Consider the following 14,200-nt stretch of genomic DNA (forward strand, 5'->3'; position numbering starts at 1 on the left):
CATAATATGAGCACTGAATTAAATGTTCTTGAAAGAAATATGAATCGCTTCCCAAAGGGAGAACCAATACACTAACAGTAGAAGAACAAACATCTTGTGTTTGCTGGGCTGATGGAAATATCATCAGTAACAGCTGCAGGGATGTTGAAGTTTGATAAATAAACAGCTGCATCTTGTTGTCAGGATATCTTTATTGTCAAATCACCAGTTACAGTACAAAATGACTTTTCTCCACAATCATAAAACTCTCATATATTTCTGATCATTTATAATAACAGCTGTAAAACTTTAGACTACTCCTACTGTCTACTCCTCTACTACAACCCAATAATACATTCAGAAGGCTATGGACGAAAATGATGCCAGAACCACTTAATTAATATAACAATGGCTTCACACTCTTTAAACTAATATTCAAACAGATAAACGTTCTTTGATATACCTGCAACAAAAACAAGTGTAATAAAACCGTAATAGACAGGCTCGTAAATTAAATACCAAAACTAATGATAAAACAATGGTCAAATACAGTAATACTCAAGTGGCTTTCAGTGTGGAATGTGCCTGTGTGTGTGTGTGTGTGTGTGTGTGTGTGTGTGTGTGTGTGTGTGTGTGTGTGTGTGTGTGCACGTGTGGAAATGTTGGTTTTAAATAGAAGAGGTGTTCTAAATTCCATTAAAATGACACATGTTTATTCCATTAACGAATAAATTAACCCTCAAAAATAAAAATTAATATGATGACACCCTGAAAGATGACATAAACATGGTAAACTCATAGTGCAACTAGTTCCATCAACAGAAATAAAAAGCACATCTACAGGAATATGGATAAATCTCATAAGGAATTTGCCCTGGCATTATAGCATTGATAATCTATATTCAAATAAATATCAATGCTCACTGAGGCTTGTGTGGTCCAGTGATTGATTGCCATTATCTCATCCTCATTTACACTGGCCAGCGATCTCATCACTCTTTTTTCTGCTCATTTCTTTTGCACGGCCTTTGTCTCATTTTTCTTGGTTTCTGCATACTCTCATGTCTCATTGTGCTTTGCTCCGCTCTCTCTCACGGTCAGCCACATCGATAGCAGCCATGTTACGGGAGGCGGTGATGAGGTGGAGGAGACTAATGCCAGACTTCAGCACACAGACCACGCTGCAAACTCCCAGCAGCCATTGCAGCCACACTGGGTAGAACAAAAATGCAACCAATATTTAAATAAAATATAATTTGTATTATAGCATTGCTATAGTGCATCCTTATGAATTGAGTACTACTTCAATTAATAAAACTGGCAAAAAGAAAGATAGAAACACTCATGCAACAGCACTAACTAGTTGCCGAGGTAATATAACACAAAGTATAGTGTTATAAATATAAAATAAATCACAGCATCACAGTCTGGGAAAATGGTCCATTATAAAGACTGATATTATAAAGACTGATACTCACCCTGGGGTTCCTCGATGTAGTGCATTACATACAGCAGACAGAAGAACAGCTCGTTCCCCATACACATGAAAAACAACACCGGCTGCGAAAAAACACTCATGTCAGAACAGCCAGTACATGTAAAACTTTTTCATTAGATATGCATGCTTTAAGAACAACCGAATAAGCTTTTGATGGGAGTTCCTGACTGTGTGAATGAATGTGCATGAGTGAGTGTGTTACCCTGGATGTGTAGTACAGCCGTAAGATGGGGTTGCCAGAGAGATCAATGGTCTTGTGACTGGTGGCTCCCTTCATCATGGAACTGAAAGAAATGGGGAAAAAAGCCTCTTCGTCAACACACCTGATTCAGATAATCAACTCGTTAGAAGTGAGCTCCGTGCATGAACTGTGTTCTGATTGACATGGTCCCTACACAGTGTTCATTGCTCCCTACTCCCTGAGCAGGGGAAATCTGTTGAAGTTTACTTCACTTCGGAACATTCATTCACGGAAATGCGCTGCGCAACGTCTTCACACAAGAGTGACATCATATACCTCTGTAAATAAATACAATTTAAATTCACGTCTCGCACACTTTAATGCACTTTGAATAGAACATATACGTTCGCTTCGAACTGGAATCATGGCGGAATATCCTGTGATGGCCACTTCGCAGGGCACTAACGTTCAAATAGAACAAACGTCTGAAGCGATAAGAGAGACATACAAAATGTGTTGTGCAGGGGGCAAGAGGACTGGAATTGAGAACCACTGTATTAGATAATAGTGTTAGTTACTGATTTTAATCAAGTGTTACAAGTAAAATCTAGCTAGCTGAGAGATTGTGGGTTAAAATATATAAAAAGTGTTTTTTAAAGCCATGATGAAATGGAAATAGCAACAAATCATTTCTTCCGTATTGTAAAATTTATTAGCGAAAAAGAACAAAATATAGGACAGGGATTTGGTTCTATCAATTGACTGTTAATTGGATGGAGACAGATCTGCAGACTGCAATAAAGGAGCAATAAAACTGCATTTGTTTGTCGATATATAGTAGATATATATTAGAAATGCGGGAGCATTTAACTTTGCAATTTCACTGGAATGAAAAGCAGACTACAAATTAGCAATTACACAAGTGGAGCGTGCATCTGAGAGCTATGTGCGGGGGTGGCAGTAGTGTCCCATGTTGCACAAGAGAACCATTCCAGTCTAAGCAAAATGACTATGGAGGCTATGCCAGGATCTGCCTCTGATGGATGATGCTTACCAATTTGTTGCGAGATAATCTGTAAACATTAAGAGAGAACCAAATGCCCCCAAATATGGTCTTAAATCAACTATGGCTTTATGCATGCATACACCAGATGTCTCTTATAGATTGCTGCAGGGATGACATATTTTTGATGGCCAACCTGGAATCTTTTGGATTATTGCAGAAAACCAACAAAAGTTTATGATCCTTACATGTTTTTTTTCATCATGATCACCAACAACCTCTCTAGTCCCATTAAGCCACTTGTTAACACAACCGCCTTCAAGACACGCAAAATGTAATGTAACTGATATATATTTTATGTCATAGAATAAAACGTGAAAATATCTTGAGCTTGTGTTAACCACAGACCTTCGCTGCCTTTGAAATTGCATATTTCTCTGATATATACTTTTTTACTGCAGACCTTATTTCAAGCATCTAACCAAAAACTCATTCACACTGAAAACACATGGACTTGGGGACGATGGGTTTTAGGACTCATTCCTCAGCATTCTATTGGATGACAGATGTTTTGGACACACCTGTGCAGGTGCAGCCAGTGGCTGGCCATGTCCAGACACATGCTGAGCTGAAACAAGAAAGTGTAGGACGGGTACAGCAGTGCCAGGTTCACCAACAAACACATGGTGGCACAACGGTCTGTAACATGTCCAGCATGGCACCAAACTTTGTACCTAAGGAAGAGGCAGGGATGAGCAAAGAGAGAGAGAAAAGCACAGAAAGAGGAATAATGTACAACACATAGCTGAAGATCACTACCTTGATTAAGAGCGCGAGCTGCGTGTCCATCGAAGGCATCCAACAGGGCACTGAGTAGGTAACAAAACACTGCCGGGCCCGGGCAGCAGGGCATTAGAAAGAAGGATATCAGAGCCAGTACAATACGAGCATATCCTATTGAAAGTGTGGAAGAGATTCAAAGGGATTATGAGTGTACATGTACAGAAAGCCGCACACAACATGCGAACAAAAATATATTTATCGTGGCCACGAATTAGGAATTTGTTCCCTCATTTTTTTTATTTTTTCCCTCGTTTTAGTGAATCGTGGCCACATTGTACTAATTGGTAACACAAAGTTGTGATTTCCTAAAAAGTAGGGAATTATTTAGTACAATGTGGCCCCCGATTTATTAAAATGAGGTAATGAATTAAGAAGTTGTGGGAAAAAATTCTTTATTTTTAGCCATGATCTAAATAAAACAATGGAACTAATAATTAAGTAATGGAAACAAATTCTTAATGTGTGGCCTCAATTTAACTAAAACAAATGAACTAATAAAAAAAAAATGAGGGAACAAATAAATATAATTTGTCGTCCAGATTAAACTAAAACGAGGAAATTAATTAATAAAATACGGGAACTAATTGTTAATTAGATTTTTGGTTTTAATTTTGAGATGTGGGTGTTGCACTCAAAAGTTTTCTGTTACGACGTTTTCAATAAACATTACTAGGTCAAAAAATGTTAATAACACATGCAGGAATAAACTGTTCATAATAAGATCCATAATCTAGATTTAGACATTAAATGGGGTGAATTTTAATGTATACAGACTTTAATCTTTGATGGCATTAGTGGATGAATGCGCTGTACTGATTAAGCTTCACTCTTGTATTAATGTTACAGTGACAGCCTAAAAGCATCATGTCAGCATCCGCAGGAAGTAAAAAAAGCCGCTGTCAAATACAATAATCATGAAAACTGTACACTAGATTATTTACACAAAAACCTTTGTGACCTTTAAATACACATTTTAAATGAAATAACCACTATTTGACCGAAAGTCGCGGTTAAATGTGCGCAGAACTAGTTAGTTAACGCGCTCGATTGACACTCACCGATCAAATTCGGCACGAACAGAAAGATATTCTCTTCGGCCATGGTGGCGAGCGTTTCTATTTGGTCGGCGCTGCCTAAAATCTAGGTTTCTATGTTTCTATTTCCCTCTTCAGACCCCTCCGACTGCTGGAGGACTGTAGCGGAGCGTGGCGCATGACGTCATGTTTCCCGTACGCGCGCACGCTGTCAGAGGAATCCTCCCCTTTAACTGGCACGCGCTCTGTCCTCTGTCACACATGCCACGGCTGACAGTACAGTGACAACCCAGCCATTATTATAACTGCAATGGAAACATATATATTCATTGAAACATTTTTGTTTTTCCCTCATAAATTTGCACTATAGTACTTTACTATTTTAACTACTTTCTGTTGTGTAATGAAAATCTATCTATCTATCTATCTATCTATCTATCTATCTATCTATGTATGCAATGTCCATTAACAGTGGTTTTATAGGTCAATCAGTTAGAAAAGCTTCAAATTAAAATCATGAACTGCAAAAATATGCATATTCAAGAGTTAATATACATTCTGTAGGTCATTAGCGCTAAATAAATCTGCATAAGGCGCATTTATTTTTGTAATAAGTGGTTTATTTTGCTAAAATGTGCATTATCCCACTTTCCTTTCACAACACTTTTAATTTAGACCACGTAGAATCAAGTGCAGTGTTTTGACTGATTTTTTTTTAATGTGCCCGGTTTCATAAAAAAAAAAATTCATATGCAGTGTCGGTTTGTTTAATTTTACTAAATATAATTTATGATTAAGGAAAATTAAACATTTAACCACTGCAAAATGTGTTAAGTTCTTACTGTTTTCACATAAAAAAAGCTAGTTATAAAATAAAAACCTTAACATAACCCTTACAGAGCATTGAGTAAATTATTATATTAAGCTAAGTTAGGTTAGGTTAATCACAAAAACCTCCATGCAAAGTTGTGAGAACTTTAAGTTATGGTTACACAATTATATAAAAGTAACAGAAACTAAAAAGAACATTCTAGGAACATCACCAAAGTCTTTAAATCCACGTTGACATTCCAACCTGACAATTATCTTGTTTTTAGCTGTTCTTTAGCTAGATGAAAATGTAATTGCAATGCCCTTTAAACAAGAACACTGCAGAATAGAAACAAATGAACAGAATGTAACTGCAAAATATCCCATAAATAAATGGAATGATTTTGAGACTAAAAATAGCCTTACACCAGAACAAACATTTTTTTTTTCCATTTAGTACTGCCTCTGTCTCTATGGAAACTGTCTTTTCTCCACCTTCAGCATCACTGGTGCATGGAAGATGTGCACTCACCATTCAGAAAACAGGCTAGAGGTGCTGAAAACAAATTGTGCATTAGTGCAGACAGATCACACAGGAAAGGTCATTTTGCTTGAATCCTTTTTAATGACTTGTAAATCATTTTCTGTACAAGTTCTATAGCCCATGTGTTAAAGAGTTCTCCTGTAGTCATTTCACCTGAACGCAATTTGGCCTATTTTTCTGAGCTCCCTGAAAACCATGCTCTCAATCACCCTTTCAAACATCACAATTTTGCAATATATTTCAGCACAGGCTACACGCAGTTCCACCAATTTAGCTCCAATTCTTTAAACACTGCAGGAAGATGGTGGCGATTTCATACACTTACCTTAAGTTCCCTATACCACCAGACACTGAAACACCCCCTCAAGAGGATACACTGATAAGAATCCAGCACGTGTTGCTGTAAACACATTACATGGTAGCCCAGAGCTACAGATGGGCTGAGGATTTTTTTCTCCTCTCTGTCCACAGATGTTAGCAACCAAGTAAAGTAAGGACATAAGGGAATGCGGCGATGTGAGGGAAATGGGTTTGGGAATGAAGTGAACACTGAAAACACTAAGAAGTGATCGGCCAGGCACAGGGAAGTGAGGTACTGCATGTCTCCTCGGTTCAGGAGAGCGAAGGGAGAGTCCGAGTGAATGCTGGTGTCTAAAGAGAGCTGGCAGTGTGGGAGCACAAAAGATTTCGGTTTTCCCGAAGGAAAAATATAACATTACTGGCAAAATCGAGCTTCGTCTTTCACCACATTCTTACAGGGACGCTGGAGATATCTGTTGTCAATGTAAACAGCTTGTGATGCCTTTTGTCCGTTTTGTGCATAAAAATGTAAAATGCGCAAAAATAAGTAATTCATTCCAGAAAACGAAATGGAGGGAAAAAAACACTTTACAGTCGTCTAGAAATGTTCTATACAGCTAAAATCCCTTAAAATGTTCTGTACAAGTTTAATACTGGCTCTAAAATACTACTCTCCTGACAACGCGCTGCACAACAGACTCCTACCCTGAGATGTAACAAGGAATGCTGGGATAGGTAGTCCTTTTTTGTTATTTTTTTTAATCTAAAACTTAAGAGACTTAAAATTCCTACTGTGACACTGCCAACATTTCCCACCTAGTGGTAAGCATTATTTAAAAAAAAAAAAAAAAAAAAAAAAAACAAGTCTTAAAAAAGATTGTAAAAAGAAAAATTAGTGTACAACACAAATTTAACAGTGGCAGTAGTAGGTGTATTAACAACGACAGCATCTATTTTTTCCATTTCAGTTTCCAATTCACATAGCAAAATTATTATTACCCTATATAAGAGTTAGTGCTTGTATATACACATTGTATAAGTACAATATAGATCAAAAGTGTTGAACAGGAATCAGTCTTATGACTTTCCCTTTAAAACCTTTGACAGGTGATGTAATATACACATATTCACTCAAAGTCATATATAAACGTCTGTTGTGTATGTTTGTATACAAATGGTCTCTGTGCATCAGTCTCATGCACAGAAACCCAACTCTCTTTTGGACATGTACATCATATTTACACAGTCAAGGTAATGGCTTACTCAACCAGCCAGGTTCAATCTCTTTTTAAAAGTAATTGTATCACCCTACGCTAATAACAGACACTCAATTACAGCCCAGTTAAAACCAACTGCAACTTAAATGGCAGCTTGCCCTTATAAGGACAGTGGGCGGAGTTGCTTTAGGTCAGCTGAGCCTCTAGATGGCAGTATGACATGTGGCATTGTTTTAAAAAATAAAATAAAAGAATACAGAATACAAAAATTATTTTAAAACAAAAAACTGCCTCCTGTCCTCGACTCAAATACAAATGTACAATTTAAAAACCATCACTGATAGACCTTATTTTAGTATTGTTTGAGTGCTATCTACATAATTACACAAAAATCAGTTTAATCACCCTTTTAGTTCCTCAGTTTATGCCTCGTCTCCCTGAAACATGCTACAGCACCTTCTATTGCATCCGACTCACTCGCTTCGCTCCCGTTAGCAGTAAAACTGACTTTAGTAGGACTCATCACCCTCTGGCTCAAACTCAAGTTACACTCATCAGTCAATACATACTCATCAGTGTTCTATGAAAAAAATAACAGTATGTAGGGCTCGTAACAACATGAAAGGGAGATAAATGACAGATTTTTCATTTTTGGCAAACTATTCCTTTAAAAATAAAAGGAGTCTTTAAATGAATTGCACTAAACGAATTCAGCTTAATATGGTCCAGGATTAAGCATAAAATATTATCTTAAAGATGTGCAAGAAAATACCTGGACATGAAAGAGCAGAATTCAGTGGTTCTGTCTGACAGTTTAAAAATAAAACAAAAGCAAAAAGAACCGGCTGAGGATGAGCCCAATCTGCAGTATTGGCACCACTTATGTTATTTTCATCTCTTCCCTTCCTCCCACTCACTCACTCAACAGCATAGCTTTCTGCTCCTGTTACAGTACATCTCGTCTTTTCTGTTCCTGATCTAAACCCTGAGCCCTCCCGAATCCCAAAACCCTGAGATCTATCTTCTTGTAAGTAAAGGTGTACCCATCTAAATACTGCTTCTCCCAGTTTGACTCCTAAATGAGTTACGTGAAGGCCTTTTCTCCCCAAAATGTTCAACTGCACCGTCAGATCTTCCTGCATGACCCTCTACGAGTAGGAGAGGTGGGATCCGTTGGAAATGTGCGATGTCACTGATGTACTTCGGCTCAAACCTCCATCTGCGGCCGACCCGCCGGCGCCCCCGCCAGAGGCTGTTCTCCGAAGAGGCCCTGGACTGTTTCTCAAAGCCATCAGGCTGGGGCCCCTCACAGCCAAGCTCTCGCCCCTTCCTCCGTAGCCACTCTGAGAGGAAGAAGAGGAGGAGGAGGATGGAGGAGAAGATGAGGAAAGTGAGATGGGCGGAGGAGGTGGTGGTGGAGGGAGGAGACCAAGGGACTGGGAAGAGGCATGTGAAGAAATGTGATGCGAGTGGCCATGAGAGGAGGATGAAGATGAGTGGTGACCTCCTCCTCCTCCTCCTCCACTGCCACCTCCCCACTCTCTCTCTCGGCTGTACAGGTGTGGCGTGCTCTGGTGGTGGTACTGCTGCGGCATGTAACGGAGGTGATGATGCGAGGACGATGACGATGCTGACGAGGCGGAGGAGCGAGAGCTTGGAAAGCCACGGGCGCCCATACCATCTAAATCCCTCTCTCGGCTGGAGATTTGCTCCCCTTGGCTGAAGCCGGCTGTACTGTTTTGACTACGCCAGGAGGGCGGCGCCGCTGAGTGTTGGACTCCGTGGCTCCACTGGCTGCCTGAGCGGGGCACAGGACGGGATGGCCAGCCCCCAGGTCCAGAAGAGGGAGGGTTGGGGTAACCCTGATTGTAAGCCTCAGCAGGGATGCCGCTCAAAGCCATGTTACTAAAGCCCAGGCGCATGCTTTCTGAGTCAAAGGACTCAATTTCTCGAGCTTGGTACTCGAGCAGAGCCCGGATTCGCTCAGAGCGCTCATTCTGCAGAGACAACATCTCCTCCTCGATCTGAAGAGAGGCAAAATGGTGACCAAAGGAATAAGAATTAGAAAAGTGGACTATGTGTTTTGATGCTTATTACAGTATTATCTTTGTGAGTTGAGTTTGCTGTGTCTACTCACGAAGGCTGCATTTATTTAAACAAAAATACAGCAATACTAGTTATATTGTGAAATATTCTTATAATTCAAAACTGTTTCCTATTTTAAAATTATGTGATGCAAAGACAATTTCAGCATGAATTTTCTTCAATGTCACATGATCCTTCAGAAATCATTCTAATGTTCTGAGTTGCTGTAGAAGAAACATTTACATTATCAATGTTGAAAACAATTGTACTGCTTAATATTGTGTAAACCGTGATACATACATTTGCAGGATTCTTTATCATTCTTTATAGATTTAATGCACCTTGCTGATCCCAAACTTTGAACACTAGTGTAAATAAATAGTACAGGGACAGTTCACCCCAAAACAAAAATTCTGTCATCATTTACTCACCCTCAAGTTGTTCCAAAAGAGTGACTGTCTTCTGTTTAACAGAAAAGAAAACGCTTTGAAGAATGTGGGTAGCCAAACAGTTTCTGGGCCCCAGTGACTTCCAGAGTATGAAAAGAAAAAATGCTATGGAAGTCAATGGGGACGAGAAAAAGTATTTTTACCAACATTCTACAAAATATGATCTTCTGTTTTTAGCAAAAGAAAGAAATGAATACAGGTTTGGAACAACATGGTGAGTGAATGATTTCAGAATTTTAATTTTTGTATAAAGTATGCCTTCATTAGGTTTTGGAACAGAGCCATTATGATCTATTCATTCAGGAATATTCAATCCATTTCTCTCTCTTACCCTCTGCTCAAGTAGAGCTCTCCGTATAGACACCCTCTGCTCCAGGTCTTTGACCTCTCTCTCATGTTGCGTGTCTGTGTGCATCTTTATTTTGCTCTGATAAGCGTTCAGCAGCTCCAATTCCTTCTGCAGCTGCATGCGCAGCGCTCGGTACTCGTCCTCCTGAGTCTCATCCAATCGCAACTGTTGGGTAAACAAAGAGGCAGGACATCAGTAGAGAAGCAGCCAATAAAGAGATTTAGGTCCAGTGTCGTGGTTATAGGTACTGTGGATTAAGTGGGAAAACCTCATGCAACCTGTCAAGACAATATATATCACCTCAAAATAAAAAAATAAATAAATAAATAAATAATTTTGTATTCTGTTAATATAAAAAGCAAGCATATTTTAGGTCCTTTTTTTTCAAATTATTGTGAGGCAAAAAATAAATTATATGAAAAAATACATTATACATTAAAAAAAAAAAACACAATTACTGCCTTTATATTATGCAGATTTTTTTTTTTTTTTTTAAATAGTATTTACAATAAGCCACTGAGAATAATGGGAACAGGAAAAAAATGTTCTTGACTGGTTTCTAAGACATTAACCCAAGTATGTGCTTGCTTTGCATACATGCATTATTCTTGTTACTTTCTATCTTCCTGTGATTGTGCACCACTTAAAGTGAAACAAAGCATTAAAAATGGTCTCTCCTTGCCTTACTCACAGCCTGTGTGGACAGCATGTCTTTGATGGAATGGTCGTACTGCTCAGCCAAGATGGCCAGTTTACGTGTTTGCTCCTCTTTGAGTCTCTTCAGTACGGTTTTATGCTCTGATTTGGGCGTGGTCTCCAGCAGGTGATTCCGCAAGGCTTTGTACTGCCGTGTCTGAATCTTACAGGTGTCTTGGAACTGACGTTTGATCTGGAGCTCTTTCGTCTGAAAGAAAAAAGTGCAAGAAACATACTTGAGCACTTAACATTCAAGCAAAGAAATGCCTCCTAATCATCTGGTGTGTGTTTGCATCACTGGAATGTTTGATTACGTGTAGGTTATATCTTAGACGGTTCGGTTTAACAGAAGCCCTATGTGGTATCTCACCCTTGCAACTGCCAAACATGAGTCTTTTCTTAGACAACATTAGTCAGTGTACATTAGAGTTGTGTGGCACTAAAATCTGAATTTAAATTCCAATTAAATCTGAATTTCTATAACAAACAGGATACACTGCAATGCATTTGAAAATTAAGTAAAATTAAAATTTGGCAAAAATAATGATTGAATCATTTTTAGAGCGTGTAAGAAATTAAATTCCCAAAATGCTCTTTACAAGTTCCACAAGATAGAAAAACAATACATCACTTTAGCAATCAATTACCTTAAAAATAATAACTATGAAATAATTGGTTCTTGTCCATTTTGCAATTCATTCCAAGTTAAGATCCAACAGGATATTCACATTTGTATTCATAAAGTGAATGGGAGCAATTTCAAAAAAAAATCTGAATTTTGTTCAACCCTGTTGTGCATCTCACAAACACTAAAGATCCCATCACCTTTAAGCTCTTGGGTTGCTGGCGGACCTCCACAGCGTGTTTCTGACGGAGTTCCTGCTCACGCCGCTTATTATACTCCATCTGGTTGGCCAGCTCGCTCTGGTGCTGCGTTCGGATCAGGTCGGTCCGAGTGTGCTGGACCAGCCCCAGCTGCCTGAACTCCAGCTCCTGAGTGGACTCGTGATGTCTCAACAACATAGCACACTCGAGATCCTTCTGAGTCTGACGTTTATTCAAATCCTACAGGGACAAATAAAGACATAGCAAGAGATTAACAGACAAAAGGTGAGGTAGAAAGCAAAAAAGAAAGGGAAAAGCATTCATAAACGTGTCCGTCTAACCTCTCTGAGCAGGTCCTGCTCCAGATTGTGTCTTGCGAGCAGCATCTTCCTCTTATACTGTCGGCACTGCAGCTCATAATACTGCCTCTGTCGCCGTAATAATGAAGCCTCTTCCTCAGCCTGGATCTGCTGCAGACACTCTTTCTGCCTTACCAACCATTCCTGCTTCTCTCGCTTCGGCGTGGACTGGTTCTCACTCAGCTCCTGTTGCCGTGGGGAAGGATTTCAAGGTGAGAAAAGCAAGTTAAGTATAAGAAATGAGAGAAATGCTACATCAAGTACAGTTACTCTGAATTCATAGTGATGAAGCCATAAGGACAGTTGACTCTTCGACAGCGTACCTCCTTGAGCTGCTCCTTGCGTTGCCTGTACTGGCGTTTCTGGGAATCCAGCAGGCTGTTGAGTTCTTTCTTCTGCTGGTTCAATATGTGCTGTTGAAATTTTTTCTCTTCCGCCTGCGCAGCTTTAATCTGAAAAGCACACAAGATAAATATGTATAAAGAATATATATACACACACTACCATTCAAAGGTTTGGTGCACAAGGATGCACTGAATTGATGAAAAGTTATAGTTTTCAAAACATGTTACAAAAGATTTCAAATAAATGCTGTTCTTTTGAACTTTCTATCCATCAAAGAATAATGAAAAAACAATGCATCAATGTCCACAAAAATAAGAAAAAATAATAAATGTCACTTGAACATCAAATCAGTATATTAGAATGATTTCTGAGCGATCAAATGGAATAATGGCAAACTTAGCTTTTCCAACAAAGAAAATATATATATATAAAAACAGTTGTTTTAAATTGTAATGATATTTTTACAACATTTCTGTTTTTACTGTATTTTTGATCAAACAAATGCAGCCCTGGTGAGCATATGATACTTCCATTCTTGCAAGTGATGTGAAACGTATAGTATTTTATTTTCCCCTCACCTCTTTTTCCAGGATGGCCTGATGTTTCTTACTCAACTTGTCTGCTTCACTGCTAAAGTTGTTTCTCTGGGTCTCCAGCTCTTTGTCCAGTCTGAGCTGATGTTCATCCATCTCAGACTTGAGTTTGTTCTCCAGAGCCAGCAGTTGTTTCTGGTGCTGCCTCCTCATGCGCTTGTATCCGGACATCTGCTCCCTCAGAGCTGAGCCCTGTTCATGCTCCTGAATCTGACGGGTCACCTGGAAAGAAAGAAAGGGAGAAAGAGAAAGTTAACTTCCGATATAAAGAAAAAATATGGACTGCAGGTCAGTCAGGGGCTCACAAGAGAGGCTGTGCGGATGGTGGCGAAATGGTCTCGGTTTCTGTGCACCCTCCTCCGAGCGGCCGAGGATGCCTGCTGTGGAGACTCCATCTCCGGCTGATATGGGTCGTCATAAATATTATCACGTGCCTGACAGACGGATGGACAAAAACAAATTAGTCAAGGAAAAGACAGTTTCAGAAGGCTGTGTGCTGTCGGGCCTTGATTACATACAGTGGGGCGGTGAATGATGGAGCTGTTAGACGTGACAGTCTGTTCTCCCTCCTGCATCATGGCCATCTCCGCACTGTCGTCGGAGCCATCAGCCAGGCTGTTGACAGAGGAACTCTGGGAGCTGGCGCTGATGGACATGGAGGGAACAGACTGAGAGCTCTCCATGCTATTCACCGTGCCCGTCTGCAAGAGGTACTGCTCTGCTTCCTACACGCACACACAAACAAATAAGATGTCATGATCTTTCCTGTTTTCTGTAGTATAGAATGATATAACAAAAGAGCAGAAACTGGGCTGAACTAGACAGAAGGATCAAAGACAAAGGTTAACAAGCCTCTGGATGTACCTCTTCCTCCTCTCCTCCTTCCTGTGTGGGGCCATTGTGAGTTTCCTGAAACAGGATCTTCTTCATCTTCCTGTACTGCAGGTTGTCTAGCTCTCGCACAGCGTCTTTGGTGCGGGTGATCAGATCCATCACTACAGAATGGGGGCGCTCTCGGGATAGGAAATGGTGCTGTGAAGGGAATACATGGTGTGAACCACAGAGCTGTATAGATGAACTTCATTACACA

The 14,200-nt window shown here is 39.7% G+C and overlaps 2 protein-coding genes across 4 annotated transcripts in view; both read right to left on the reverse strand.

Moving 5' to 3' along the window:
* Positions 1 to 173: 173 nt before the first annotated feature.
* Positions 174 to 4,834, reverse strand: LOC109110357 (CDP-diacylglycerol--inositol 3-phosphatidyltransferase (phosphatidylinositol synthase)). The gene is given in 7 exon segments (XM_019123413.2): positions 174 to 1,191; positions 1,458 to 1,539; positions 1,680 to 1,761; positions 3,243 to 3,366; positions 3,369 to 3,395; positions 3,481 to 3,615; positions 4,563 to 4,834. Coding segments are annotated over 7 exon segments (639 nt in total). The 5' UTR covers positions 4,606 to 4,834; the 3' UTR covers positions 174 to 1,045.
* Positions 4,835 to 5,953: 1,119 nt separating this feature from the next.
* The window catches only part of LOC109110699 (serine/threonine-protein kinase TAO2-like), a 28,767-nt gene continuing 20,520 nt past the window's right edge, over positions 5,954 to 14,200 (reverse strand). For 2 of the 3 annotated variants that reach the window (XM_042727742.1, XM_042727751.1), the window contains 10 exons: positions 13,975 to 14,142; positions 13,629 to 13,835; positions 13,416 to 13,544; positions 13,096 to 13,332; positions 12,496 to 12,624; positions 12,155 to 12,358; positions 11,814 to 12,053; positions 10,975 to 11,196; positions 10,275 to 10,457; positions 5,954 to 9,433 (listed from right to left, as the gene is read on the reverse strand). In XM_042727742.1, coding sequence (XP_042583676.1) covers positions 8,558 to 9,433; positions 10,275 to 10,457; positions 10,975 to 11,196; positions 11,814 to 12,053; positions 12,155 to 12,358; positions 12,496 to 12,624; positions 13,096 to 13,332; positions 13,416 to 13,544; positions 13,629 to 13,835; positions 13,975 to 14,142 — 2,595 coding nt within the window. In that variant the 3' untranslated portion in view covers positions 5,954 to 8,557. The remainder of the gene's footprint in view (positions 9,434 to 10,274; positions 10,458 to 10,974; positions 11,197 to 11,813; positions 12,054 to 12,154; positions 12,359 to 12,495; positions 12,625 to 13,095; positions 13,333 to 13,415; positions 13,545 to 13,628; positions 13,836 to 13,974; positions 14,143 to 14,200) is intronic. The other variant, XM_042727761.1, reaches the window with a different exon arrangement.

This window comes from Cyprinus carpio, chromosome A3 (genome assembly GCF_018340385.1).
Source record: "Cyprinus carpio isolate SPL01 chromosome A3, ASM1834038v1, whole genome shotgun sequence".
NCBI lineage: Eukaryota > Metazoa > Chordata > Actinopteri > Cypriniformes > Cyprinidae > Cyprinus > Cyprinus carpio.